Genomic DNA, 27,625 nt, shown 5'->3' with positions numbered 1-27,625 from the left:
GCAACTAGATTTTGCAGAAAGATAACAATTTGCACCATGTGCAAGTGATAGCCAGCTAAAATGATCCCTATTATAACTTGACACGTACCTGCAACATAGAGCTAGAGGCCGAGGAGAAGCATTGGAGCACAGCAAGAACACTGTGTGCATTGTGAGCTAAAGGGAGCAGCACCCTACCTGGTCCAGTGCTGCAGGATTGAGCTCAGTATTCCAAACTGAACCACCACCCCCTTTCATGATAGAGCCTCAAAATGTCAGGGGACTCTAGAAAAGACTTTATACTAGCTACAATTTCTAATTTCTTTGGTTATGCAAGTAGCGATGGTGCAATTTCTCACATTGTCGACTCTAAGGAGCTCAACAACTTTCTGGATGATGGTAACTGTATGGTGTTGGCCACTCATGCTGAGCTAACACAAGACGTTCGTCTCATTCAAGTCTATAACTCCATTGAATCTGAGGGCACATCCGATAATTGGCTCGTTTTCTTCAAGCTCCAACCCACTGTAATTGTACCCGATAATGTCCACACAAACATATTCGTTTCCACAATGCTGGACTCTCCAGTTGACACTCTCTATCATTCTGTTCAGAAGGTCTTTGCCCCGATTTTACTCAAGGATGCAAAATGGAGCAAGAAATTGGACCCCAAAATTCAGATGCTGCTCACTGAACTAGAGGCTGGTTTGGGGAGCACACTGCGTCAATTTGGGAAGGGTGGGATTGAGCTGGACAGGAGTTACTCATTTGATTCCAACCTGGCAGGAATTCTAACCCCTTCAGATGAATTTCAGTACTGGTCAGAAGCAAGCAATTCAAGTTCTAAACTCACCTCTCGTGAGCGCGCTCAGTTTTTTCAAGAAATGTTTCAACCGATTCTCACTAACTTTGCTAACCTCAACTCATTATCGTTTGCAGACTGTCTGGAACTAGTTGAGATCACACAAGACACACTCGACGACCTCTGGAAGCAATCAGATCACTCTCCAGCTTATCCTGAGGAGCGAATGAAACATCTTCTCGAGATTATCAGCAATTCTTTCGGTCGTTTTGCTCAGCACAAGTTAGCCAGTTTGGACATCTGGGGTGGTGCTTTCAGTCAGGTCAGGACCAGCCTTCAAGATGGGCTCACACTCTGTGAAAAATGGGCATCGGCTAGTGAGCTGCTCACTGCACAGTTTTGGAAGCAGTACCCTCTCCATCAGTGGAAGGGGGCTGTGTTTGTGTCCACCACTCTCTCTCAACTTATTCAGCGATTTGAAGAAGTGCTGAGTCTACGATCTCTCCATGAGCAACTCCTGAAGCTACTCTCTCCCTCTGAGCAGCAGGAACTCAGTCTGGCCACTTCATTTACACCTTTCACAGGTATGAAGTTAATAATGTGTTGTACGTACACACCAGTGGCAACTAATGTAGTACTTCCTATGTCCATCACTTGCAACATGTTTTATGCCTTGAGGTTGCAATGTGATGAATCTAGCCACGTTCTCTTGTTGCATACAAGAAGTATTTTCTTATGCTAATTGCAATACAGATACAATACAGAAAGTATGTTTTTTCTACAATCATACACTTCTATTCCTCCAGGCCTCCAGCCACTCCAGCACAACCCATACACAGAGCCCCTGTGGAAGTCAGCAATGGCTCAGTACGAGAGGGGGATAAGTCCTGCAGAGCTGAGAATAGCCAATAAACTGAGGGGTAAGTTTCGACAGTTGGAAGCTCAACCTCATCAGCTGCTCAGGGAGTTCCAGAGATACAAGGAGCTGGTCAAGAGAGCCAGCATCAGCAAAGAATTAGTCCCTGAAAGGTTTGTGTGTGCTCTAATGGTTAGGACAATAGTGACATTTTATGCTTTTGTATAGGGAGACTCTCCTCGGGCAATTGACTGGCTATGTCCGTTCAATTCGAGATGAATTTTCTACCAAATCTGCCAGTTCATCAAACATAGCCTCGGGCCACGAACAACAGGTCCAACCCTCGGGCAAGAACTTACCAAGAGTGGTGAATAGCGTAGTGTGGACGAGGCAGCTTGGAGCAAAGATCTCAGATACTCTCTCTACAGCAGAGGCTTTGCTCGGTGATCTCTCAGGCTTTCAAAAGTTCAAAGCTGAGACTAGCGGCTTTAGAGAGGAACTGAAAGACTTTCAACGAGAGCAATTTGACAGTTGGTCCAGACAGGTTTTGGTATCTATAGATCACCCTTCAGAACCTTTAAGGTATGTTTGTTTATATTTGCATTGATTATTGCATTTGTATATTTTTAACAGTCTTGAGACTAGTGGACGGTTAATGGAGCTGAGCCACAAGGACGGTAAACTAAGAGTCCATTACAGTGACAAGCTGGTGACGTTATTGAGAGAAGTGAGGCAGCTTGCAGCATTTGGATTCTCAATCCCCTCCAAGATTCAACATGTCTCCAATTCTGCACAAAAGTTCTACAAGCATGGAGTTATTCTAAAGCAGGTAAATACATATGTACATACAATTGATTATATATAGCTTAGACTGAAATCTTAAGTTATGGGTGTTTCCGTGGTGTAGTGGTTATCACGTGTGCTTCACACGCACAAGGTCCCCGGTTCGATCCCGGGCGGAAACTGAATTTTTTTACCATCTATTTTTTTTCTTTTTTCTTTACTGAGGTTTATACTTTTCTTTTTTCGCAGGTTGCTCACTTCTACAACACTATTGACCGGCAGATGATACCTAGCCAGCAAGCAATGATGTTGGAAGCAGCATTGGCATTTGAGCATATTATTAAAAATCCGAAAGCTGGAGTGAAGAATGGAAATGAGGTGAGATTATCTATATCTACTGAGCCTACTTGCACAGTAGAAGATAACTGTTATCTGTTATTTAGGATGGAGTTCAAATCACATGGGATAGTCCTCGTGAGTTAGAAGATTACATCACCAAACTACAATCTGCTGCAGACAGACTTACATCAGAAAACAGAAGGCTAAGAAAGTGCCATGGGACTCTTGTGGAGAAGGTGAGGTCAACTCTCCAGCATAATTATTATACTTTGCTACTGTGCACACAACTCAGAAGCCACTACTTACATAGTGAATATCATATTTCTGAAATAGTATGTCATTTCCACAATTCACAACTATCTTTCCTATTTTCATAGTGTGTACATTTGATGAGTGTAGACCTGTTGAGACAGCAGCAACGTTGGAAGCACTCTCTGATGGAGATTCGTCATATGATGGCCTCTCTGGTCCAGGAGGGTTTCAACCCAGGCAACATGCGACCATGGAGGCTCCATTGGGACCACCAATTGTACAAAGCCTTGGAGCATCAGTACCAGTTGGGATTGGAATCTCTCAATGAGAACCTGCCGGAGATTAAAATAGAGTTAGTGTACAGGTGAGTAGTAATCCCATGGTGTAGTCTGGGCATAATCACGCATACTTATACCAGATGTGATGCTAATCATCTCTATACCCCACACAGACATCAACAGCTTCAGTTTAGGCCCACTCTAGAGGAAGTGAGGGCCAAATACTACCGAGAGATGAAGAAGTTTATTTGTATCCCCCTGCACTTTCGTGGTGTGGGTGAAAGTGCTTCTGCCTCTGTCACTATCTTTCCCAGAATGATAAGCAGAAATGCAGCAGGGTTCAGTGTTGTATACAAGAAGGTGAGTGATTTTACTATTATCTCTATGCATGGCTAGGAGAATGTAACAGAGTAAACTTTGGTTCTGTTGGTATTCACTAGAGTAAAACAGTAATTAAATTGAATCATTATACTTTAGTTTGTTGTTGCTGTGTCTACTTTTACTGTAAGAAATTTACTATAATTGTTCTGATCCTGTTTTAGGCGGAGCAGTTGTTCCAGCGTCTGCGACAGGCTAAAATGTTGTTCATGGACTGGGTGGTTCTGGGCTCAGTGGACCTGGACTCCTTGGTAGACCAGCACTGTCTGCAAGTCCCTGACTGGGAGAGAAACTTTAGAGCACTCAAGGCAAAAGGAAGAGAGGCAGAGAAACTACCAAAGTAAGGGACAATTGATGGTCAATTATCTGGGAGACTATACACGAACTATAGTAGCTGATGCTTAGTGAATACAGTACATGTGTATAGTGGCTATATGCCTATAACATGTACAGCTTGATCTATAATTAATAATCTTTAATTATCTCTTAAATGTATTTTCCCTTCCAGCACTATACACATTGACTGTATAACTGTGTCTACACTGCCAGTGAAGTCCACCATTGATGATCACATCCAGCAGCTCTTTGATGCTCTTCTCTCCTCTCTCAGGAGATCCATATCATCTCACCTGCAGGTGTGTGTTGTTTACTAGTACCACAGGGTAGGGGGCTGTGGTCATACTTTGGCATGTGGTTTTGCAGGCTAACAGCTTTGCCCAAGATTTTGCAGGCTTGGGATGATAAGCAATGTGCAAATTAGTACTGTTGGTTATTAAAAATTTACTGTTATATCAAATACAACACACACTGACAGACAATTGATGTGTTTCTAACTGAGGCCAAAGAGTCACTGTCTGTGAGGCCACAGAGTGTGGAGGAGATAGGTCAGGTGACTCAGAAACAGGCTGAGCTAAGTAGGAGGATACCAGAGGTAGAGCCTCTCTTCTTGGAAGCTGAGCGTAAGAACAAGCTGCTTCGCTCAGTGGCTGGGGGAGGAGTGGAACAACTGAGTGAGCTGAAGACCAGATGGGACAAGTTTGAAATTATGATGGAGAGTCACCAAATGATGATCAAAGATCAGGTAAGTACACAGTCAGTCGCACATTGCACATAATTATTAATTATTTTTCTTCTGGACACAACTTTAAATGGTCTTTCTCTAATGCTTAGGTTAAGGTGATGAGCTCCAAGGTGGAATCAGAAGTGAATGTCTACACTCAAGAGTTGGACAAGTTTACAGCTCGGTGGGATCAGCTGAAGCCTCGTGATGAGATGATGGATGGAGACAAACACACAGCAGCCAACGCTCTGGCGTCACTCAGGGAGAGGAGGGCAGAGTTTGATGAGCTCGTCAAATCTGCAGACAGGCTTAGGCAAGGAGTCTATAATGTTTAGCATTTGTATCTCTGTATAGGTTATATACAACAAATTATTAATCAGAAATTTGCCTGATCCTAGGAGGACCAGGTCTTTATGTGGTGTCTCTGATGTCTAACTTATTTTGCATACTTACATCTTTTCTAATAAGTTATATAAAACAACAAATCTTTACTGCCACATGCAGGAGTGACTGTGAGCACTTTGGTATCCCACCACCAGAGTTTCCTCAGATTGAGGAGCTACAGGCTGACATAGGAAAGCACGAAACAGTGTGGTCATTTTATGAGGAATTCTCTAATGGACTAGATGCACTATGCAGTGAAGATTGGATCTCATTCAGGTTAGTTTGTCGAAACTTTTTTTGACAAAAAAATAATGTGATGTCACAACTCAATAAATGAAAGTAAAGATAGGGGATATAAATGCTGAATGAAAACACAGTGAGTAAAATGATTGTTGTAGGATAAAATATTGAGTTCATTGTTCATTTAGTAGAGCCAGTCTACTTGCTGCTTGTGTATTTGGTCACAGCCTTAGTTCCCTCGGACACAGCATGCTTGGACAGCTCTCCAGGTAAGTGAAGCCTCACTGCAGTCTGGATCTCTCTGCTCGAGATAGTGTGCTTCTTGTTGTAGTGAGCAAGACGGGACGACTCAGAGGCAATTCTTTCAAAGACATCGTTGACAAAAGAGTTCATAATGCTCATGGCCTTTCCCGAGATGCCAGTATCGGGGTGAACCTGCTTGAGAACCTTGTAGATGTAGATGGAGAAACTCTCCTTTCTCTTTCTCTTTCGTTTCTTCTTTTCCCCGACTTCTGCTGCAGATGGAACTTCAGGTCTCTTGGTTGGTAAATGTTTTTTCTCTCCTTTTTTGCTTGCTGGTTTTAGTTTTTTAGGCATTTTTTCTGAAGGAAAGTTAGAAGATTGGACAGCAAGAAGAAGTAGTTGCAGTGGAGTAGCACTGTATCAAGTTAATCAAGTTGATTAGATGCACTAAAGTCGTCCAACAAGAGACTGACTGCACTGCAAGTGGAGTGATAATGTTGGCTAAAAGAGACATTGCTAACGTGGGTTACTTGCACCCCTTTCCCTGGGAAAATCTGGATCTGGATCACTTTGCAATTGACCAATCAGATTGCTCTGTTTACAGCTTAGGCTTGATTGTGATTGGTCACTGCTGTTTTGATCCCTGAAAAGTGATCCATGGGGGCGGGGCAGAAACTCCTAGCTAGCTAGCTAGCTTAGTGCAGTGCAGTCAGTCACTCTTCGATCTTCTCAACAAGAATCATCATCATGTCTGGACGTGGAAAAGGAGGAAAAGCTCGTGCCAAGTCCAAGACTCGATCTGCTCGTGCTGGTCTACAGTTTCCAGTTGGTCGTGTTCACCGTCTACTCAGACAAGGCAACTATGCTGAGAGAATTGGAGCAGGAGCCCCTGTCTACCTCGCTGCCATCATGGAGTACCTAGCTGCTGAGATCCTCGAGTTGGCTGGTAATGCTGCCAGAGACAACAAGAAACAAAGAATAAACCCAAGACATCTCCAACTTGCTATCCGAAACGATGAGGAGCTGAACAAACTCTTAGCTGGAGTCACGATTGCCCAAGGTGGTGTCCTTCCCAACATCCAAGCTGTTCTGTTGCCCAAGAAGAGTGGCAGCAGTGGAAAGCCATCATCACAAAGTCAAGAATTCTGAACTCATCTCACACCCCTTTGAACAATTGTCTTGTTGCATTATTTACATGTAAATCTATACTCTCAAAAATGTACTCTCATCTCAATCTCACGTTTTTCTAATGTGTTGACATAATACTTACATCTCGTTGTCTTAGTATTAATATTGTACATGGGTTGAAATATTATTGGCCTTGGGAAGTAAGTGCATGATTGAAATGAAAAGACGCTTCCTACATTTACGAGACTACTGCATGTCCACATGAATTATAGAATAACTCAGGGGAGGATCCGTTCGGGTTGATAAGAAAGTTTTTTCATGGTGATCCAATCATTGTACATAATGCAGGAGCCGAACGTATCAGTTTGAGGAGTTTTTGCTCACTTGGGAGGATAAACTAAAAGCTACTCATGCGGCTGGTCATCAGTCCACCATTACTGTCAGACTGCAGCAAGAAGTAGACAACTTTCATGTGAGCAAACGTATATCATTTAAAACACTAATGTAGATCTACTAAATTGTATGTACGTATGACATTCTTAACGGGCACTGCATACACACACACACACACACACACACACACACACACACCAGTCCTTGCTGCCCCTACTCAAGTATGTGCGTGGTGAGGTTCTCTCTCAGGACCACTGGCACGAGTTGTTCAGAATGCTCGGCATGCCACGGGGAACCACATTGGAGAAGCTGTCATTTGGGGACATAGTAGCAGTCAGTCCTGCCATTATTAGTAAGCTTACTAAGTTTTGGTCCACGTAAATACCAGCCTGCCTAGCTACCCCTTATCTAAACTCTCTACCCTCCCATTGTATGCTACACGTGTGAAAATATTTTACTTGTTTGCAGATAACTCTGACGGGCTTAAAGAGTTGTACAGTCGTGCTCAGGGAGAGGTGTCTATCCGAGAAGCACTACGAGAGCTGGAGCTGTGGGGGGCAGCTGCTACCTTTAATCTCACTGCCTACTCCGACTCTGCTAGAAAAGAACTCACAATTATAAAGGACTGGAAAGAGCTGGTCAATGAGGTAAGGGTTCAACTTAGCAACTTAAATGCCATTTGTCATTGTGCGTGTGTGTGTTTGTGTGGTGTAAATATAAAGGCAGTCAACTTTGAGCAGTACTCTTTTTTTCCCTCATTTTAATTTTTCTCAGGTTGGTGACAATCAGTGCCTACTTCAGTCACTAAAAGACTCACCCTATTTTGCTGGTTATGCTGACAAAGCTACTCTTTGGGAGACTAGACTAGCAGAGCTTGATGAGTACCTGCACAACATGAATCAAATACAGCGTCGTTGGGTTTATCTCGAGCCCATATTTGGGCACGGAGCATTGCCTAAAGAGCAGGCTCGCTTTAAACGAGTTGACGGGGAATTCAGATCAATCATGATGGATGTGAATAAAGACACGAGGATCCTGTCTCTGTTGAATCACACTGGACTGAAGCAAACACTAGTCACACTGTTGGATCAGCTGGGGAGGTGCCAGAAAGCACTCAATGAGTTCCTAGAGGTTAGTACTGGTGGAATTAAATTCAGCATTCTCAGTAATCTCTTGCTTTTACCCTTGGAGTTTAAACGAGATAATGGGCGTTTAATGTATCATTTTTTGTTTTTCTATTATCTCTAGGAAAAGCGTGCTATATTCCCTCGATTCTACTTCATTGGAGACGATGATCTATTGGAGATTCTTGGGCAGGCGACCAACCCGGTTGTGATCCAGTCTCATCTCAAGAAGTTGTTTGCCGGTATCCACACTGTCAAGTTCAATTCTGACGAGACTGAGATTATTGCAATGAGATCTCTTGAAGGAGAAGTGGTTCCTCTTACTGCCAGCGTGCCCATCTCCTCTGATGTGGAGGTACACAAATCAATGCTTGCGTTAAATCAATATCTACGTAGCTAAAGCTAAATACCTGGGCCGTTTTACCACTGTGTGTACGCTTTTCTAGTGCTCTGTATGAAGTTTGTGTATGTTATAATGTTCTCTCTCTGGCCCTGGTAGGTGTGGCTGGGAAAGCTCTCTGATGAGATGCAGCGAACACTACAGGAGCTGTTGGTGCAGTGTCTACAAGAGGGGAGGTCAGGACAGAGTGGGACCAACCCCTCCAAGTACCCCTCACAGGTGCTCTGTCTGGCTGAGCAGGTGCTCTTCACTGAGCGTTGTGAGCAGGCCATACTGACCGACTCGCTGAGCGAGTTTGCCATTGAACTGGAGGCACAGCTGGACAGTTATACCAACTCTGATATCCAGGTACCCGTCAAATTTGTGTAATCAGTAGGTTGTACATAGGATTGACAGTGCAGTTGTGTGTGGTTGCACAAATTTGTACCTATAAGATAACTGTGAACAAAATGTAATGTCTTAGTCCATCAGTACCCAGGGAAAATTTGCATATATGTATAGCCTTCTTTACTTGTTACTTTACTGCTGTTGCAGCAATGTGTGTGCTGTTAGGCCACTATTATGACTGTGTAAGTACAGTGTGATCTAGCTGTTACTCCTCTGATAACCCCTGTAGCCCACTAGTGGTGGAGACTCCTCCTCGAGGGTCCTGGTGCTGAAGTTGAAGGCACTCATTCTGGACACCATTCACAACATGGACGTGGTGACTAGCTTGGTGGGGAGCAGGGTGAAGTCTGTAGACAACTGGCTCTGGCAGAAACAGCTCAGGTGCTATCTCGTAAATGGTGAGTACATCTAACCACCATTGAATGAAGATGTGTATAGATCATACTTTTGTATAATGTTTAAGGTATTTTTTAACAAGATAATGTATTTTATAGTTTGAGGAGAAAAAGTTTCTTACTCTAATTACAGGTCTATGCATGCTGCGAATGGTGGATGCAGAGTTCTCGTACACGTACGAGTACCAAGGCAACGCTCCCAAACTGGTGCACACGCCTCTCACAGACAAGTGCTATCTCACACTGACACAAGCCATGCATCTCGGACTAGGAGGCAACCCGTACGGCCCAGCGGGTACTGGCAAGACAGAGTCAGTGAAGGCACTAGGGGGCCTGTTCGGGAGACAAGTGCTTGTGTTCAACTGCGATGAGGTAAATGAAAGCAATTAATTTGAAGCTTTTCATATAAAAAATGTTCTGGAGTATTCATTCATGCCAACTCTTCCTTCTTCTTTCTCTTGTAGGGCATTGATGTCAAGTCAATGGGTCGTATCTTCATTGGCCTAGTCAAGTGTGGAGCCTGGGGTTGCTTTGATGAGTTTAACCGTCTAGAGGAGGCTGTCCTCTCAGCTGTCTCCATGCAGATCCAGACCATCCAGGTGGCCCTCAGAGCACGCTCACCTCAGTGTGATCTCCTGGACAGACAGGTCAGTCTGTCAATTAATTTTTACTATGTAGAACAGTTTTGCTACTGATGTGTATATACATGTATACCTGTACATGATACGTACGTGTACTCATTTTATGCGGTGTACTCCCCCTTGTAGTCTAATACCTGTATTGCTTTTGTGTATGTTTTGTATTATAACGTAATGAATGGAATCACAGGTTGATCTGGACCCCAATGCCGGTATATTCATCACTATGAACCCAGCTGGCAAGGGTTACGGCGGTCGACAGAAATTGCCCGATAACTTGAAACAGCTCTTCCGTCCTGTGGCCATGTCCAAACCTGACAACGAGCAGATTGCTGAAGTGATCCTCTTCTCTGAGGGATTCAAGGAGGCCAAGGCCATTGGAAGGAAGCTGGTGGCTGTCTTCAACTTGTCGAAGTATGACCATAACAAATATGGAATTTAGTACGGGCATTCTATCATACAACATTTTCCGTAAAAAGTCTGAAAACAATATTATCCCAGTGGCCATTGACGTATTTCACACTCATAGTACCAGTTTTCATCATTATTGGTTTGTCCCACAGGGAACTGCTGTCCCCCCAGCAACACTATGACTGGGGCCTGAGGGCTCTCAAAACTGTGCTCAAGGGTTGTGGCTCCCTACTAGCCAAGGAGAAGGGACTCGCCCAGGACAGGAAAGGTAGGTAGAAAGATATTGTTTCCTTATGCCTGAATACTAGATTCGTCTCTGTAACTAGAGTTCTGATGATCCAATTTGAATGATTTTATGATATTCTGATAGCTTAGAAGGAGCCCGTTCAGATGGTATGCTCAGCTCTCAAATTTGGAACGGGCCGTAATTTCCCATTTTTGGTAAAAGACGATGGGCTATATATAGCCCATGGTATTTTGTCAAAAACAGGCCCAAAATAGACTTTTGACATTATCTGAAAGGCCTATCTCTAAGCTTTCAGAAAATTATGAAATTAATGTGATTGGACCAACAGAACTAAAGTCGCCTCTGTAACTACACCCACACACACACACACCCACACACACACACACACACACACATGCACACACACACACACACACACACACACACACACACACACACACACACACACACACACACACACACATGCACACACACACACACACACACACACACACACACACACACACACACACACACACACACACACACACATGCACACACACACACACACACACACACACACACACACACACACACACACACACACACACACACACACCCATCATATCTGATTCTCAAGGTCAGATCAACCAAATGTGCCCTCATGATTAGTTAGGTCACTTTCATAATTATATTATAATCACCATCAGTATGTCAAGCGTTCATTATATTACCATGATAATTCATATTACGAACACTTATAGCCTATGTTACCTCACACATCTGTTAATTAATTTACCTCTATTAAAACCTTTACCTATACCTGACTGTTAGATTCAAAATACCACCAGATGCCGACCTTTGTAAAAAGATTATAGAAGTGAGCATTCCGTTTGAGCTAGTAACGCGAACAGTTGACACTATTTCTCCCACACAAATGATACTTTTTTGTATACCCTCAAACACACACAGTTTCCCCTTCTGTCGAGAGCCAGCTGGTGGTGCAAGCCTTGAGACTCAACACCCTGTCAAAGTTAACGTTTGCAGACAGCAAGAGATTCGACAGTCTTGTCCAGGACGTTTTCACGGGAGTGCCCTTCAAGGACCTGGAGTACATAGAGTTGGAGAGTGCCCTCAGAGAAGCTTGTCAGGAGGCCAACCTCATGATCATAGAGTCACAGGTATGGGAATAGTCTTACTAAAAGATTTGTGTCTATCACAGACCCTCGTGTTTTTGTATTGTTGAATTTGTATAATTGTAATTGTATTCAACTGGTAAAACCATCTCATCTTATAATGATCGGTTACTTATACGTATGTACATGTAGCTTGACACTATTGTGTGTTCTATGCTGTTCAGATTCGTAAGGCGTTGGAGCTCCACGAGCAGATGAAGCAGCGGATGGGTGTGGTGATTGTGGGGCCCTCTGGGTCGGGTAAGAGCTCAGTGTGGAAGCTGCTCAAGTTAGCTCTGGCTAAGAGAGGGCAGGCTGTGGTCGAGTATGCCATGAACCCTAAAGCAATGCCTCGAACTCAGGTGAATGTGTGTGTAGGGGGGGGTTGCTGGTACTTACGCTGGTATTGTTATGTGTTTCAGTCTTGCACAGACTATCAGCAGTAACTGTATTATGATGTTATCCTATGGTTAAGATTGTACATTTACACATGCATAATTATGACCACTCAGCATACACTTACTGTACATGTGCATGTACTCTAATGATATCCTTTTATTCGGTGGCCTGGTGTAGCTGCTGGGTCATATTGACATCGACACTCGAGAGTGGACGGATGGTGTGCTCACGTACAGTGCCCGTCAGGTTGTCAAAGAGACAGAGGAGGTGCAGTCCTGGATAGTCTGTGATGGGGACATTGATCCGGAGTGGATAGAGTCTCTCAACTCTGTCCTAGATGACAACAGGTGAGCTGATGAGAAGTGTACTGTACTTAGCTAACATGGACTGTAAGTTCATAACTTGAACTAGGATTGTGCAACTCAAAGATGCAATTCGTAGCCCCTTGAAAGGCTAAAGATGTGTTTAGATCAGTGCTTACAACAACAATGCAATATGTAGCTGTGATGATTATAGATCCAACGTAACAAGCATCTGTACATGTATTATCGTGCTTTACTATCCTACTGAATCGTAATATCATATGTTTTGTTTGTCTCTGTTAGGCTCCTCACAATGCCAAGTGGTGAGAGGATTCAGTTTGGGCCAAATGTTAACTTTCTGTTTGAGTCACATGATCTGTCATGTGCCTCTCCGGCTACCATCTCCAGAATGGGAATGATCTTCCTCAGGTACGTAACCCACATTCATCACTCTATGTGTACCCTATTGTGTGATTTTCTATGTACTATGTGTGTATCATTGTATATAGACTTTCATTCATTTCATTCTGGCACTATTTCTATGCGCAGTGATGAAGACACAGACATCAAGGCCCTGGTGTTGGCTTGGCTTAAGGCCACGCCCTCCTTCACTCAGGATCAGGAACACGCTAGACTTGAGGGCTGGCTTGAAGACTACTTCTACTCCTCCCTCTCCTGGGTCATGAAGGCCAATGACTTTGTTATTGATACCACTTTAGTGGGCGTGGCTCTCAATGGACTGTCTCATTTGGTGGGCGTGTCGTGTAAGGCAGAGTTTGTGTGTGCTCTGTCCCGGGGCCTCGGCGGCAATTTGCAGCCTGCAACGAGGGAGGCATTCACGAAGGACTTGTTTCAGAGAGCTCATGAGGTAGCGCCAGATTCAAGGAGACTCTTGGATACGTTTTACGACAGGACATCGGGCAGACTGTCCACCCATCAGTTGGAGGTATGTGGCGAGGGAATCCTATATTTTTGCAATAATCTATTTTTTTTATAATCATAATATTTTTTTTTTATATTTTTTTTTTATAGATCCCTGACAATCTGAGTGTGTCCAACATTGTGAATGGGCAGTTGCCTGTGATCCTCACACCAGATGTGCAGAGGAACCTGGCCATGCTCACACCTTGGTTGAGCGGAGACAGCAAGCAACCATTCATTATTGTAGGGCCTGAGGGATGTGGGAAAGAGCTGTTGCTCAGGCACAGCTTTGAGCAGCTACGCTCTGTACATGTGGCTATCATCCATTGTAGTGCACAGACTGCAGCCAAGCACATTATGCAGAAGCTCTCTCAGGTGAAAATATATGACACGTAATATCATGTACCGTTTGATTTATCTTACTAGATCATGTTACACGCGTGTACCGTATAGCGCGAAATTTTCGAGGCACTTATATTTCGTGTATTGGCCTCTAAAAGCCATTTCGTTGCACAATGTTCGCGGAATGACTGCTAACCGGAAGCCACGCCTTAAATCTTTGTACGTTATAGCAGGTAATTTAACAATTTTCGTGGACTTATTTTCGTGTAGAATTCTAACCCACGAAATCCGCGAAAATTAAGCCCCTCGAAAATTTCACGCTATACGGTATTACAACTAAATTTCTGAACACACATTGTTAGATGTTAAAATTTCCCCAGCATGCAATACAAACTTGTACTTATCTACTTCTCGATCGATATACAAAATGTAGTAGTGTACAACCTAGTGAACTTGAAGTATGTACATGTAGCGTGCTCACATACATGTACAGTGTAGCATATAAACCACCCCTCCTCCTCACAGGTGTGTTTGATTATCTCCACAAACACTGGGAAGGTTTATCGACCAAAGGACTCAGAGAGACTTATCCTCTACCTCAAGGATGTCAACCTCCCCAAACCAGACAAGTGGGGGACCAGTCAGCTCATTGCATTCCTACAGCAGGTGAATACTAACTGCCTCTATATACTTGTGTGCATATTGCATATGGTACTTAAAATGATACCAAAACAATTATTCTCAATCGAATACTTTATACGACGTATATGTCCGTGTCAGGTGCTGACCTATCATGGATTCTATGATAACAACCTTGAGTGGGTGGGGCTAGAGGGAGTACAGATTGTGGCCTCCATGAACGGAGGGTCTACCCTCGGCAGACACGCCCTTTCTACCAGGTTCACTTCCATCGTACGAATCTGCTGTGTCGGGTGCGTTCTCTTATATCCTATATATTGTACCATGCTTCCTAAAATAGAACTTGCTTCAATTTTGTAGCTCTTAGGGATTTCTATTGCTTTTGTCACAGATTTGTTGACATTTTTAATCCTAACTGATTGATGACTCTGCCCACCACATGCACACAGCTACCCAGACACAGATCAGCTACAGACCATCTACAGCACTCTCCTCAGCCCTGTTCTCCAACAGACCCTCTCCTCTCACCCTGTCTGGGGCTCCACTGCACGAGTATTCACTCTGAGCAGCTCAATGGTGCAGGTCTACGAACAGGTGAGGCTAACTCGTCAGTTAAATATTCATTAATTATACATGACTGGTGTGGATGACTTTTCAGATGATAATAATAACCATTCATAGCATTGAATTTAATTACAAACTGATGTACCAACATGTTGTGTACATATATACATTGTATTATACGTACATGTAGCGTTAAAGAAGGCATCTTTGAACGGCCATAACTTTTATACACACTCCAGGTTCGTAAGCACTTCACAGTGGACGACCACTCTCACTATCTGTTCACTCCTCGTGACCTCACTCGGTGGGTCCTTGGCCTCCTACGCTATCCTCTCTCCGACCAATCAAATTCTCAGAATCAAGTCTTGGAGGCATGGTCCTACGAAGCTAGAAGACTCTTCAGGGACAAGCTTATTGGTGACAGTGCTCTCGATCAATTTGATGCAATTTTGAATTCTGTGTTGCGATCTGACTGGTCTACGGATATGGTCAGTATTGATCAGGGAGATGGCGCTTTGTACGTAACATGGGGCAGCACCTCCTCAGCTAACTCAGAGGTGAAAGGTTATAGCTCTAAAATTGGACGGAGCCTTGGGAGACTGTCTGGACCCGACATGCAAGAAGTGGTGGCTAAAGCTATGATTACCTATGGTAAGTAAGTCCAATATGTATATAGTAAGCAGTTCTGATGATCCAAATTCAACGATTTTCTGATTTTTGAAAGCTTAGAAGGAGCCCGTTCAGATGGTATGTTTAGCTCTCAAATTTGGAACGGGTTATAATTTCTCATTTTCGGAAAAAGACAATGGTCTATGGTATTTTGCCAAAAATAGGCCCAAAATTGACTTTTGATTTTAACACATCATATAAAAGCCCTATCTCTAGGCTATCAAAAAATCATAAAATTAATGTGATTGGACCAACGGAACTAAATTATGGCTGTTCAAAGATGCTTTATCGCCACTGTACGCATGTATTTGTTATGGTGTGTTTATTTTGTGTAGGTAGAGAGCATCATGAAATGGACATTCTGCTGTTCCACGAACTGTTGGATCACATTGCCCGAGTGGATCGTGTTCTTACCTCCCCTGGTGGGTCACTGCTTTTGAGTGGGCGGAGTGGGGTGGGTCGAAGTACAGCTGTCTCATTAGTCGCTCACATGCATCAGATGGAGATTGTCACACCTCATATCTCGAGAGCTTACTCACTCAAACATTTCAAGACTGACCTCAAAACGGTAAGAATCAACCATTCCTATTTTCCAGCTTTTAGTTATCCTCATCTCCCCCTGTGTAGGTTATGCAGCAAACTGGCATCGACGGTAAAGAAATCATCTTTGTTCTCGAAGACTACCAATTTATCGACCCAGTTTTTCTCGAACTTGTTAACAGCCTTCTCAGTGCTGGGGAAATCCCTGGCTTGTACACTACAGAGGAAATTGAACCTCTCCTGGCCCCCCTCAGGGATCTCATGTCACAGGAAGGAATCAGAGGATTGCTGTTTTCATTCTTTGCCTCTCGAATACAGGCCAACCTCCATGTTGTACTAGTAATGGATTCTACAGCACCTACATTCACAGCTTATTGCGAGTCCAATCCTGCGTTCTACACAAACTGTTCCTTCCAGTCGATGCAAGGATGGTCCAAACAGAGCATGCTCAAGATACCACAGCTGTTCCTCAGTGGAGGGCATTTACATCGCAAAACCGACCACGGAACATTAAGACCGCTCACCGGCGGAGACGATCTTGTAAAGGCGTTTCTACACATACACAATTCTTGTTTTCAGTACGGAGCAACATCACGCAAGTACATAACTTTCCTCAAAACCTACAAGAGGGTCTATCAAAGTAGAAAAGAGAACATACAGAAACAGCAAAGTCACTTGCAGGCAGGGCTTTCCAAGCTGAACGAAGCCACATCACTTGTAGATCATCTTAAAAGAAAAGCTGCCACCCAACGAACTTTACTTGCCGAGAAACAAACTGAAGCTGATGCCGCTCTACGAGACATCACGTCCAGTATGCAACTAGCCACTGAGCAGAAAAGTGAAGTTGAGATCTTAAAGCAGAAACAATCTGAAGAAAGGTTAAAGCTTGAGAAGAGAAAGAAAGCTATCGACATTGAACTGTCTGAAATCGAGCCACTTGTACAGGAGGCAAAGAAAGCAGTGAGTAGCATCAAACCAGAGACTCTATCCGAGGTACGGGCACTCAGAGCCCCACCAGACACTATTCGAGACATTTTGGAAGGGGTGCTAAGAATTATGGGCATCTATGACACATCCTGGGCCAGTATGAGGAGCTTCCTGGCACAGAGGGGAGTCAAAGAAGATATCCAAACATTCGATGCTCGTAAAATTAGCCCAGAGATTCGTGAAAGTGTTCAGGAGCTGCTTCAAAAGAACAAGAGGTCATTCGATCCAAAAGTCGCCAAAAAGGCTAGTGTAGCGGTTGCCCCACTTGCATCGTGGGTAGTAGCAAACATTCGTTTTTCGTACGTGTTGGAGAAGATCGAACCACTAGAAAGGGAACAATCTGGTCTACAACAGAACCTTGACAAATCGGAGAAGAAGCTAGACAAGTTGGGGAAAGCACTGTCGACCCTTGATCAAAAGGTCAAAGACATGAGAGATCGGTTTGAATTGCTGACAACAGAGGCCGCAAAGCTCAAGATCGAACTCGAGAAAGAAGAAGAGACAATCGTAGCTGCTGAAAACCTTGTTGGAAAGTTAAAAGGGGAGCACAAAAGATGGTCTGATCAAATAAGCAAACTGTCAGAAGAGTTGGAACATTTGCCTCAGAGGACAATACTAGCATCAGGCTTTATCACTTATCTTGGTCAAGCCCCAGAAGATGAAAGAAGGCTAATGCTTTCAGATTGGCTGCAATTTGTTGGCCTCGAGACTTTTGATTTGAGGCAATTTCTGAGCTCAGAGAGTGAGCAACTCGTGTGGAAGGGTGAAGGCCTACCTTCAGATGAACTGAGTATGGAGAACGCACTTGTGATATTACAGGGGGAGCAGTGTCCATTCCTTATCGACCCTTCACAAAGAGCCACCGAGTGGCTGAAGACACATTTGAAAGAGTCCCGTCTAGAGGTTGTCAATCAGCAAGATTCGAATTTCACGACTGCACTCGAATTGGCCGTTCGTTTTGGAAAAACACTTATCATACAGGAAGTGGACAAAGTTGAACCTCTTTTGTACCCTCTATTACGAAAAGATCTTATAAGCCAGGGACCAAGATTTGTTATTCAACTCGGAGATAAAATGATTGATTACAATGAAAGCTTCAAACTGTACCTCACTACACGCAACCCACTCCCTGACATCACACCAGATGCTGGGGGGATAATCACCAAGGTTAACTTCACCACAACTAGAGCAGGCCTGGCTGCACAGCTTCTGGCAGCTACTATCAATAACGAGAAACCTCAACTGGAAACAAGAAAGACTGAGCTTCTCAAAACTGAAGAGGATTTAAAAGTACAACTTTCTGGTCTAGAAGAATCGTTGCTCCAAGAGCTTGCGACGGCTGAGGGAAATATTCTCGAAAATAAAGTTCTATTGGAATCCCTCAACCAAACAAAGTCAAAAAGCGTGACTATCACTGAGTCGTTATCAGAATCTGTAGAGCTACAAGCTTCTCTGGACCAAGAAAGAGACAGTTTCTTGCCATTGGCCGAGTATGGAAGTACCCTGTTCTTTGTTATCAGTGACCTGTGTAAACACAATAATATGTACCGATTCAGCCTCGCCTCCTTCCTCAGACTATTCCAACGTGCCTTTCAAAACAAACAAGACTCAGGGAACATTGAGCTCCGTATTCGTGCTCTCAAAAACACTCTACAGTCTCTTGTCTACGAGTATGTTTGTCGCTCGCTATTTAAAGCCGATCGTCTGATGTTTGCCCTACACATGGTCCATGGTATGCATCCCACACTGTTCCAGGAAAATGAATGGGAAGCTTTCATTGGACAGCTAGTTGGATCGACTGCCCTGAGAAGACAAGAATCAGCAAGAGAGTCAACTCCTTCTTGGGCCAATCCTGAGAGAGCCTCTGCTATTAGTATGCTGAAAACCAACTTCCCTACTCTGTACAGTACTTTGGAGTTAAAGAATTCGGACGTGTGGTCTAGGTTTGCTCGCAGCTCCCAGTGTGAACAAGAGTTCCCTCCTGGTGTGTTGAAGAAGATTACTTCATTCCAACAGCTACTTATCATACAAACATTTAGACCAGATCGACTACAATCAGCTATGGAGCAGTTTGCCACAAGATCTCTGGGACTGAAGGAGCTCTCTCCCTCTACACTTAACTTCAAGCGATTGTTTTCAGCGGATACCTTACCGGCTGAGCCCATTCTAGTGGTGATCTCTCCTGGAGCAGACCCTTCTCAAGAGATTCAAGAGCTAGCAGAAACTACTGTGGGTGGTGAGTGTTTCCATCAAGTAGCCATGGGTCAAGGACAAGCCTCCATTGCACTACAGCTCTTGCGTGACTGTGCTCTCAATGGAGAGTGGCTCTGTTTGAAGAACCTTCATCTTGTCGTTTCCTGGCTCCCTACCCTCGAAAAAGAATTGAACTCTTTGGAACCACACGACAATTTCCGTCTCTGGCTAACTACCGAATCACACCCAAAGTTTCCCACTGTGTTATTACAATCTAGCTTGAAGGTGACTTATGAAGCTCCTCCTGGGATTAAGAAGAACCTCGAACGAACATACGATTCTTGGAATCAAGATTATATTGGCGAAGGAAATTCTATTGTCAGAGCTCAAGCACTGTTTGCTCTTGCCTGGTTCCATGCTATAGTACAGGAGAGGAGGTGTTTCATTCCTCAGGGCTGGTCCAAGTTCTATGAGTTCTCCCTGGCTGATCTACGCACTGCTGCTAGTGTCATTGACAGACTGTGCAAAGGGAAAGGTAAAATTTATGCTGCACACACATACTTATATGCACTCACAATTACTGTGGCCCCTAATAAGTGTTTACTACACAAGCAACATAGTCCATTTTATACTAGAGCGTGTATGTAACACTAATTAACCTTGATTACCGCCCACACACTTGATTGCCCACACCATGCATAGATGACAACACAATTTTATTCTCCACAGGTCAGCCCCAATGGGAGTTCATGCATGGTCTTATGGAGAATGCCATCTATGGTGGCCGTGTGGATAACACCTTTGATATGAGAGTCTTGATCACATATCTGGAGCAATGTTTTGATGAGTTTGTCATCACAGGCCAGGCTGCCACTCCAGTGAGACCCGGAAAGAAGAAAATCAAACTGCCATTCGGAAACATACCAGTGTCAGTGCGTGTACAAGTGAGTACGGTATTTTTAAACTTTCATGTAATTATACCTACTGTATTTGAGTGTTGTTTTCTTGATACAGGACTACTCGGCTGTTATCAATTCACTGCCAGAGAGGGATCTGCCATCATTCTTCGGTCTCCCTGCGAATATCGATCGCTCCAGTCAGCGTAACATTAGCAATCAGGTGATCTCTCAGTTAAGAGTGCTCAAGAGGAGTCCTTCAGCAGGAGACAAGTTTGACAGGGAAGCTTGGTGCACAGAGCTGAACCCAATACTAGCAGTATGGAAGAAACTCAATCAGGTATTGTACAAGAGGTTTATTGTTACTAATTCTGTGTACTCAGCTATCCATCATAATTATTATATAGAAGAAGTTTATGTGTACTGGTTGAAAGATCGATACACAATTTTTATTGTACATGCACAGGGTTCTGAGCTGATCACCAAGCAGGTGTCCCCTCCATCAGACAAGAGTGACTCTCCAGTCATGGCATTCATTGCTCTGGAGCGATACAACGCCCTCCAACTAGTACAGACCATTCACACGAGTCTGGCCGCCCTCAACAAGGTCCTAAGAGGCTCCTCCCTCCTCACACCAGCGGTGCAGAAGATGGCTGGCTCACTTCTCAAAAGCGAGGTGAGCAATTTCTATCAAAAATTAAATAAGTGAGGAACTTGAAGTTGAATGTGTATGAGCACTGCATGGGCACTACTACATTAAAAAGAAAGTTATAATTGAGCTATTTGTGTACAGGTGCCCAGTTTGTGGTACAGTGTTTGGGAGGGTCCAGAGGATCCTGTGGCATATCTCAGAGGTCTGGTTGCCAAGACACTGGCTCTGGGTAGCTGGGAGGAGAAGGGTGTGGCTGGATCCTTGCTCAAGAGTGACTCTCTAGATCTCTCTGAGCTCTTCCATCCGGACACCTTCCTCAATGCACTCAGACAGCAGACTGCACGGTAAGCAAGCAACTACTGTACCTTCATTTAACTTAATTTTCAATACTAAATGACTATCACAATGCCTATTATACACAAGTGTGATGGTGTTATGTCTTGGTTTCTCCAGCTCGATGAAATGCAGTATGGATAGTTTGAAGTTTGTGTGTGCTTGGAAGGGCAGTGCTATACCTGGTGCCAAGATAGCAGTCAAGGTAATGATTCTGCAATGCACTGAGTCTGTACAATAATGTCCCTATACTGTTCTAATGAATGCAATATCTTTTGTTCAGATTGGTGGTCTTCAACTCGAAGGGTGCAGCTTCGATGGCTCCAGACTAATTGAGAACCAACGAGATTCTCCATCAGTGTCTACTGTCCCCTCCTGCACAGTTGCCTGGGTAGCTAAGGAGACCCCACCCCCTTATCTGGAAGGTCAATGCATCTCCATGCCGGTGTACTATAGTGCCAATCGTGAGAAGCTGGTGACCTGTCTCTACGTGCCCCTGCCTGCTGGTGGGGGAGCGGGGAGTGGGGTCGAGTGGATACGCTGTGGTGCTGCAATGTTTCTCAAGAACTAATGCACTAATATAATTGCTTCAATTCTTATTAAGGGGGCATTTAAAGCTGCAACCCAGTCACTTATTGACATGTAATTGTTAGTAATTAATTTTTATGACAATAATTTTGTTTCATTAAGGATCTTTACCACGAATGTTTTGCGCATGCGCATGCATGCGTAGCAGAGCGATCTCTTCTAGCCTCGATCCAGCCCGCTCTCTTGTGAGAGGGGCTGGGATGGAGAAGATATCTTCTTAGCCTAGCCTCGATCACAGGCCGCACTTCCTGAAGTGGCAACTAACCGTAATAAAAGCGAAAATTCGGCCTGGGAAGCTTACAATGTAGTACATGCGCATGCAAAATCCAAAAATGTGGTGTTTTTATGAATAATGAATACTATTAGCATTGCACTCTATTGCCTGGGAAGCTTACAATGTAGTACATGCGCATGCAAAATCCAAAAATGTGGTGTTTTTATGAATAATGAATACTATTAGCATTGCACTCTATTGCCTGGGAAGCTTACAATGTAGTACATGCGCATGCAAAATCCCAAAAATGTGGTGTTTTTATGAATAATGAATACTATTAGCATTGCACTATCGCCTGAGAAGCTAGCATATAGAACTTATAACTTTCAGATCTCTACAACTCTTCTGATTTCTCAAGATGATATTATATGATGCATGTTCCGTGCAGGCCATAGTGACTGCAGTCACTTTCCTCAACCAGCTCAGAGTGTACACCCGTGAACTGATACTCAACTCTCTACCAACCCACTGTGCCGAATGGATTACACACAATGTAGGTCATAATTATAAGTCAGTTTTATATATTTAAGTGTGTACTTTAACAGAAACCCACTCTCGGGTTGATTTGTGTGTGTGTGCCCATTCTCTACATATGCTACCAACTCGGTCTCGACTGGACCCACAACTTGTGGCACAAGATCAAGAGGTGGCTGGAGAAACTCAGAAGACGATCGCAATTCTACAAGGTTTTGGCAGAATGCAATAAAAAGCTAGATAAGCTCCAAAAATATCTGTGCATGCTTAAAACAGTTGATTTAAAATTGAAATCGGTGGAGAAGCAACTGAAAGAGGGGAGAAATTAAGTTGAGCCTCTAAATCAGACAACTGTAAAGATTAGACTAAGCTAGATTTTGTATATTTTTGTGTGTATCGTTATTTGTACATGTTGCAGTAGTATTATTATTTATGGACGATAGATTTTAAGGTGAGTGTCGAGTGCAGATTCGCATCTGACCACTGGCCGATGTCTGTGATGGCCCAATTGCAGAGTCAGTAAAGAAGCCTTGTTGTGGTGTGAGTGATGTGTGCGGCGAGTTTGTGAGGCTACGCCTCCCCAGGCACAAACCAGTCACAATTCTAGCTTTCTACTTTAGTGACCCTTTTCCATTGTTTAGGCCTGCATGGTACGGGATCACTTCAGCTGCAAGTAAGTGCGGGTAAGTATTGCCATCCACCCGCATGACGTTATAGAAGAGAGGTCACCGCTATGTATAGGGCTGGGATCCATCAATATTGATGGTAAAGGGTCGGTCATTGGGTGGCCATCGATATACGAGATCGATATCTATATCCATGGATCCCCAGATCTAGATCTATATAGATCCTACCTTCAGTGATCAGTACAGTGATGGCTAGCCAGTTCAGGAAAAGAAGAAAACTTCCAGTTGTGGCGACTAGTATTGTGAGAAAGAAGAGGTTCAAGAAAGTTAAGACACCCCTGGTCTATCCTCCACTAGCTAGCCAAGCCTGTCGGGACAACTGTGAACAAAACAGTGAAGATCATGATGAGTTGCAAGATGGCAGTGATCCATGTGATCTTGATGGTGTGGGCTCAGATGATGACCAACCAAGTCAAGATGGTGATTTACCATCTGCTCACTATCGAAGACGTGAAAAGGCAGCATTGGCATGGGATAATCTCTTACCATCTTTGATCTCATCAACTGTAGCAATGAGTTGTATACCCCTAGCAACTGTATGTGATAGGTGTAAAGTCGCGATGGCGTCTGTGCGATGTAAACAGTGTGGTCCAACTACATTCTTATGTGATAGTTGTACGGTTAATCACCACAGTGATGAAGATTTCCTTGGGAATGCATTTCATACACCAGAGAAATGGATCAACGTACGTTATATCACGTGTTTTTATCTGTATTGTATTTGCTTCTCTTTAGAATCGATTCCAGCGGTTTAAGTACCCATCTACATTGATTCTCAAAACCATCCACGAATGTCCTACTCAGTATAAGAAATATGTTGTCTGTGTTGATGCAACAGGTAACTTGCAAAACTTGTATGTGAGTATGTGTTGTATCTTATGGTTTATAGGAATTCAACACCAATTGTGTGTTGTGTTTTGTCATTGCGAGGCTGAACCTTTAACGTTGTTAAGGTTGAATCTGTGGGCTGCAACACCAACCAGACCAACACTAGCTTTCTCGACTGATCTGTTGCTAAAGATGAAAATTATGATGCTAGATTGTCAGGTGGCTGTAATGGACTTTGCTCAAGCTTTGGAAACCCAGTCAAATTTGTTAGGACCAGATTACCCACAGGTTTGACGTATGGCAGTGTTTTAAATTTCATATCCAATACTTTCGTTTTCAATACAGTTTCGAAAAGTATATCCAGCCATAATTGACTCATTTTAGGAGTTTAGGTACTTGCACTGTTAATACGTGGTATCTCAGATCAAAATTCCTATTCAACAGATACTACCACTTCAAGTTACAAACACTTGATGGTATATCTACTGAGCCAGATGATTTCTGTAAGTGTCCTGCATGCCCACAGGTAGGTATTTCAATACTAACGTCGCATAATTTATGTGTTCGATTCCATTTAGGATGGGGAAAGAGGTGGCATAGTTCATATCTCCTATGATGCAATGTTTGGTCTTTGCCGAAAAAAAGCTGCTGGTGTAAGTATCAGGAATCCCCATCACCAAGGAAGGTACTTTGTTGACCAAAAAGAAGTTGATAATTTCATGAACTCTTACTCGAGCACAAAAAGAGCTTCTAAAAAGGTATATATATGTTACGTACGGAGTTGATCAGTTGCTATTCATGTCTTATTGTAGGGCTGTAATGATTTCCTTGCTGGGAGTATTGTAAGATCTCGACAGAGATACGCAGCACTTGATGAGACAGCAGTTGCTGGACTTGCATGTAGACATGAATTCCCTCTGAAATTTCTGAATTTCAAGTTTGGAGAAAGGTGAGTTTTTTGCAGTGTACTATAGCCCAGCTAGGATTCTAATTAAAAGTGTTCTGAACATGTATGACAGGTTTAAGTTGCACAATTATTAGCAAAACCTTGGCAAGTTAGTCACGGGGATGAGCCCTACAATTCATTACTGTTACAGAATTGGCTACGCTGTGTACCTACTGGATAAGCTTTTGGAACTCTATTCCTGTGGTGACATTTCCATTTTGTTCCTTTATGACATTGGGTGTCTGTTGAAGCATCATCTTGAGGTATTAGTTACAAACATAATTAAAATAGCCTCACCATTAATCAGTTTGTCATTGATGTTTTACATAACAGGGAAAGAAGAACCCCCTTGTAGACCGATTTAAATTTGCAGTTCCTGTATTCCATTCTTATGGGCATGTAACACAGTGCCAGGTGATAAGTTGTGTATATACTCACTGAATTAACTTTGTCCTTACCATCAGCTGGAATTCAGCCCTCGTTTTCAAGAAGGTTTTGGACTAACTGATGGTGAGGTTCTTGAGCGTTTATGGAGCTATATGAGACGATTTTCTATAATGACAAAAGAGATGAGACCATCCCACAGGATAGATGTTCTGAATGATGCTCTTGGTCATTTTGCGTACCAGTCTTCAATGAACCTAGGTAACTTTCGTTTATCTATAAACTTACACTGTACATGTATATAATTATATATAGGTGATATACTGGTTGAAAGAATGAAAAAAGCTGTTAACTTAGCGCAGGGTACCTCAAGCGATCTGGAAGCACTCAGGACTGATTCTAGTGGCGGTATTAATTTTTGGCAATAATAAATTATTCATGATAATTATATCCCTAAAATTAATGTTGATTTGTTTCACAGACCCTGTATTCACTTCGAATGACATTAAGCGTTGGTACGCTGAAGACAAATCTAAAGGGTGCACAACTAGTGAAAGTAAAAGATAATTATTATGTGTGGCTAAAATAATATTCTGTTATAATAGACATGCAAGTACACGTAGAAAACGTATGGCAAGAATCTTACGTTGAGCATCTCCAGTCCTTCTGGGCAATTCAGTAAGATCCTAAAAAGAACACAATGTGCCGAAATTTTTTCCCATAACTGTAGGTGTGATTTGCAATCTTGTACTGATGTGACTGCACTGTCACTATTGTCACGAAAGTTGATCAGGTGACTAAAGTACATGCAAGTTCACATTAATAATAATGTTTTCACAGATTGAACCATCAACTACAACACATTGAAAAGGAAAATCGTGTTTTAGAGAGATGGAAAGCTGGTGATAAAGTGTACAACGAATTCCTTCAAAGCCGAAGCGTGAAACAATGTTTAGTTCTCTTTGGTGATATCCAGTCCATTGCTCGGCAACGATGGTATATGCTGCTAGTTAAAGCCAAATTCTCTGGTACGTTCAGTTGATCTTTATGACTAAAATTATTTATGTTGGCTCTACAGCTGGACATAGCATGACCCATAAAATATCAGCAAATATCACTAACATCACAAAACAACTAAAGAAGACGATTACTGCGTACAATAAAACAGCCTCTTCCTGTGATTTAGAACAGGAATCATTGCCATGCGAAATCACTTGGGAGATGGTAAATAACATTCATTCACACCTTTGGGTTTCTTCAAGTTCAAGTGATATTGACATCCCTGCTAATGTTAGACGTGATGCCATGAGCAAGTATTTTCTTCAGCAGCGAGCCAGAGAGGAAATAGATTTAATAAAACTTGAAATGAAACGTTTCATTTCTATGCTGCATAATCGGATTGATACACTCACTACTTCTCTACCATTGACACCATCATATGAGCAAACTGTTGAAGAAATGGGGAAAAGTGGAATGATCAATTCCCGCATTCGTGAGCTTTGTGTTAAAGTACTCACACTCCAAAAAACTTTCGCACTGTATTACGTAGACGTTAATGAACTACCTAATGAAGGCCACACTTGTGATCTCTATTCACCGGATTTCTGATGAAGAACAACAAACTGATATTGATTATTGGCACAGTGTTGCTGAAGAGCACTTCGAACGAACTGAGAGGTTACGAAAGCTTGAGGCTGAGGAACAGGAGTCATGCGATGAATCAGTAGATAGTGATGACATGAATGTGTGATTTTGAATTTCTGTGTACATTTGTTGATATCATTGATAATAATTAATTTTTAATTATGTTATGTGACAACCTTCCACCTGAAGACAATTAGCCACATGCATGTGTTACACAATACAATTATAGCAATTATTGGCCATTTTTAATTGTAAAGTCATATGCTCATAATTATATGCATCATTATAGCTATATACGATCCAGTTATAGCCTACTCAGGTTGGTTAAGGCCGTTTCAAAAATACAGGCCATAAATGAGGGTGCAGTCTATTCATTGTCATTGTGTAATGGTTTCATTGTGTACCTTTTTATTCGGGATTCATATTAGATATGTAAAATGGATCAGGATGATAACACCATTGCCATGGTTACGGCCTTGTTGTGTACATTAAC

The 27,625-nt window shown here is 42.9% G+C and overlaps 4 protein-coding genes and 1 non-coding gene across 5 annotated transcripts; 4 read left to right on the top strand and 1 right to left on the bottom strand.

Annotated features, from left to right (window-relative positions):
- Window positions 1-4: 4 nt before the first annotated feature.
- On the top strand, window positions 5-22,006 carry LOC135340620 (cytoplasmic dynein 2 heavy chain 1-like). The gene is made up of 42 exons (XM_064536935.1): window positions 5-1,365; window positions 1,588-1,810; window positions 1,866-2,219; window positions 2,271-2,466; window positions 2,670-2,798; window positions 2,864-2,995; window positions 3,137-3,375; window positions 3,463-3,649; window positions 3,832-4,007; window positions 4,176-4,302; window positions 4,482-4,748; window positions 4,838-5,040; window positions 5,232-5,387; window positions 7,071-7,194; window positions 7,317-7,467; window positions 7,584-7,762; window positions 7,890-8,246; window positions 8,364-8,594; window positions 8,739-8,987; window positions 9,256-9,424; window positions 9,555-9,793; window positions 9,886-10,068; window positions 10,250-10,473; window positions 10,623-10,738; window positions 11,669-11,877; window positions 12,057-12,233; window positions 12,448-12,617; window positions 12,876-13,001; window positions 13,122-13,518; window positions 13,605-13,868; window positions 14,361-14,501; window positions 14,616-14,767; window positions 14,924-15,068; window positions 15,278-15,689; window positions 16,043-16,275; window positions 16,335-19,962; window positions 20,157-20,371; window positions 20,442-20,663; window positions 20,790-20,999; window positions 21,117-21,319; window positions 21,429-21,513; window positions 21,592-22,006. The coding sequence occupies exons 1-42, from the start codon at window positions 252-254 to the stop codon at window positions 21,877-21,879; spliced, it is 13,002 nt and encodes a 4,333-aa protein (XP_064393005.1). The 5' UTR covers window positions 5-251; the 3' UTR covers window positions 21,880-22,006.
- Trnav-cac (transfer RNA valine (anticodon CAC)) lies at window positions 2,530-2,602 on the top strand. The gene has a single exon. It is a non-coding gene; the product is annotated as a tRNA-Val (tRNA).
- Window positions 5,389-6,114, bottom strand: LOC135340668 (late histone H2B.L4-like). The gene has a single exon (XM_064537005.1). The coding sequence runs from the start codon at window positions 5,946-5,948 to the stop codon at window positions 5,550-5,552; it is 399 nt and encodes a 132-aa protein (XP_064393075.1). The 5' UTR covers window positions 5,949-6,114; the 3' UTR covers window positions 5,389-5,549.
- Window positions 6,255-6,896, top strand: LOC135340667 (histone H2A-like). Its single transcript, XM_064537004.1, has one exon. It carries the CDS (start codon window positions 6,342-6,344, stop codon window positions 6,741-6,743), a length of 402 nt encoding a protein of 133 aa, XP_064393074.1. The 5' UTR covers window positions 6,255-6,341; the 3' UTR covers window positions 6,744-6,896.
- Window positions 22,007-23,372: 1,366 nt separating the features above from the next.
- On the top strand, window positions 23,373-27,307 carry LOC135340630 (uncharacterized). Its single transcript, XM_064536951.1, has 14 exons — window positions 23,373-24,016; window positions 24,066-24,168; window positions 24,603-24,661; window positions 24,737-24,916; window positions 24,971-25,107; window positions 25,256-25,367; window positions 25,438-25,518; window positions 25,569-25,749; window positions 25,804-25,896; window positions 25,970-26,044; window positions 26,094-26,166; window positions 26,219-26,281; window positions 26,329-26,516; window positions 26,567-27,307. Exons 1-14 carry the CDS (start codon window positions 23,519-23,521, stop codon window positions 27,094-27,096), a joined length of 2,373 nt encoding a protein of 790 aa, XP_064393021.1. The 5' UTR covers window positions 23,373-23,518; the 3' UTR covers window positions 27,097-27,307.
- The last annotated feature ends 318 nt before the right edge of the window (window positions 27,308-27,625 follow it).

Source organism: Halichondria panicea, chromosome 9 (assembly GCF_963675165.1).
Source record: "Halichondria panicea chromosome 9, odHalPani1.1, whole genome shotgun sequence".
NCBI classification, from domain to species: Eukaryota; Metazoa; Porifera; class Demospongiae; order Suberitida; family Halichondriidae; genus Halichondria; species Halichondria panicea.
The sequence above is the reverse complement of the archived record's forward strand: the minus strand, read 5'-3'. Positions and strand labels throughout refer to the sequence as shown.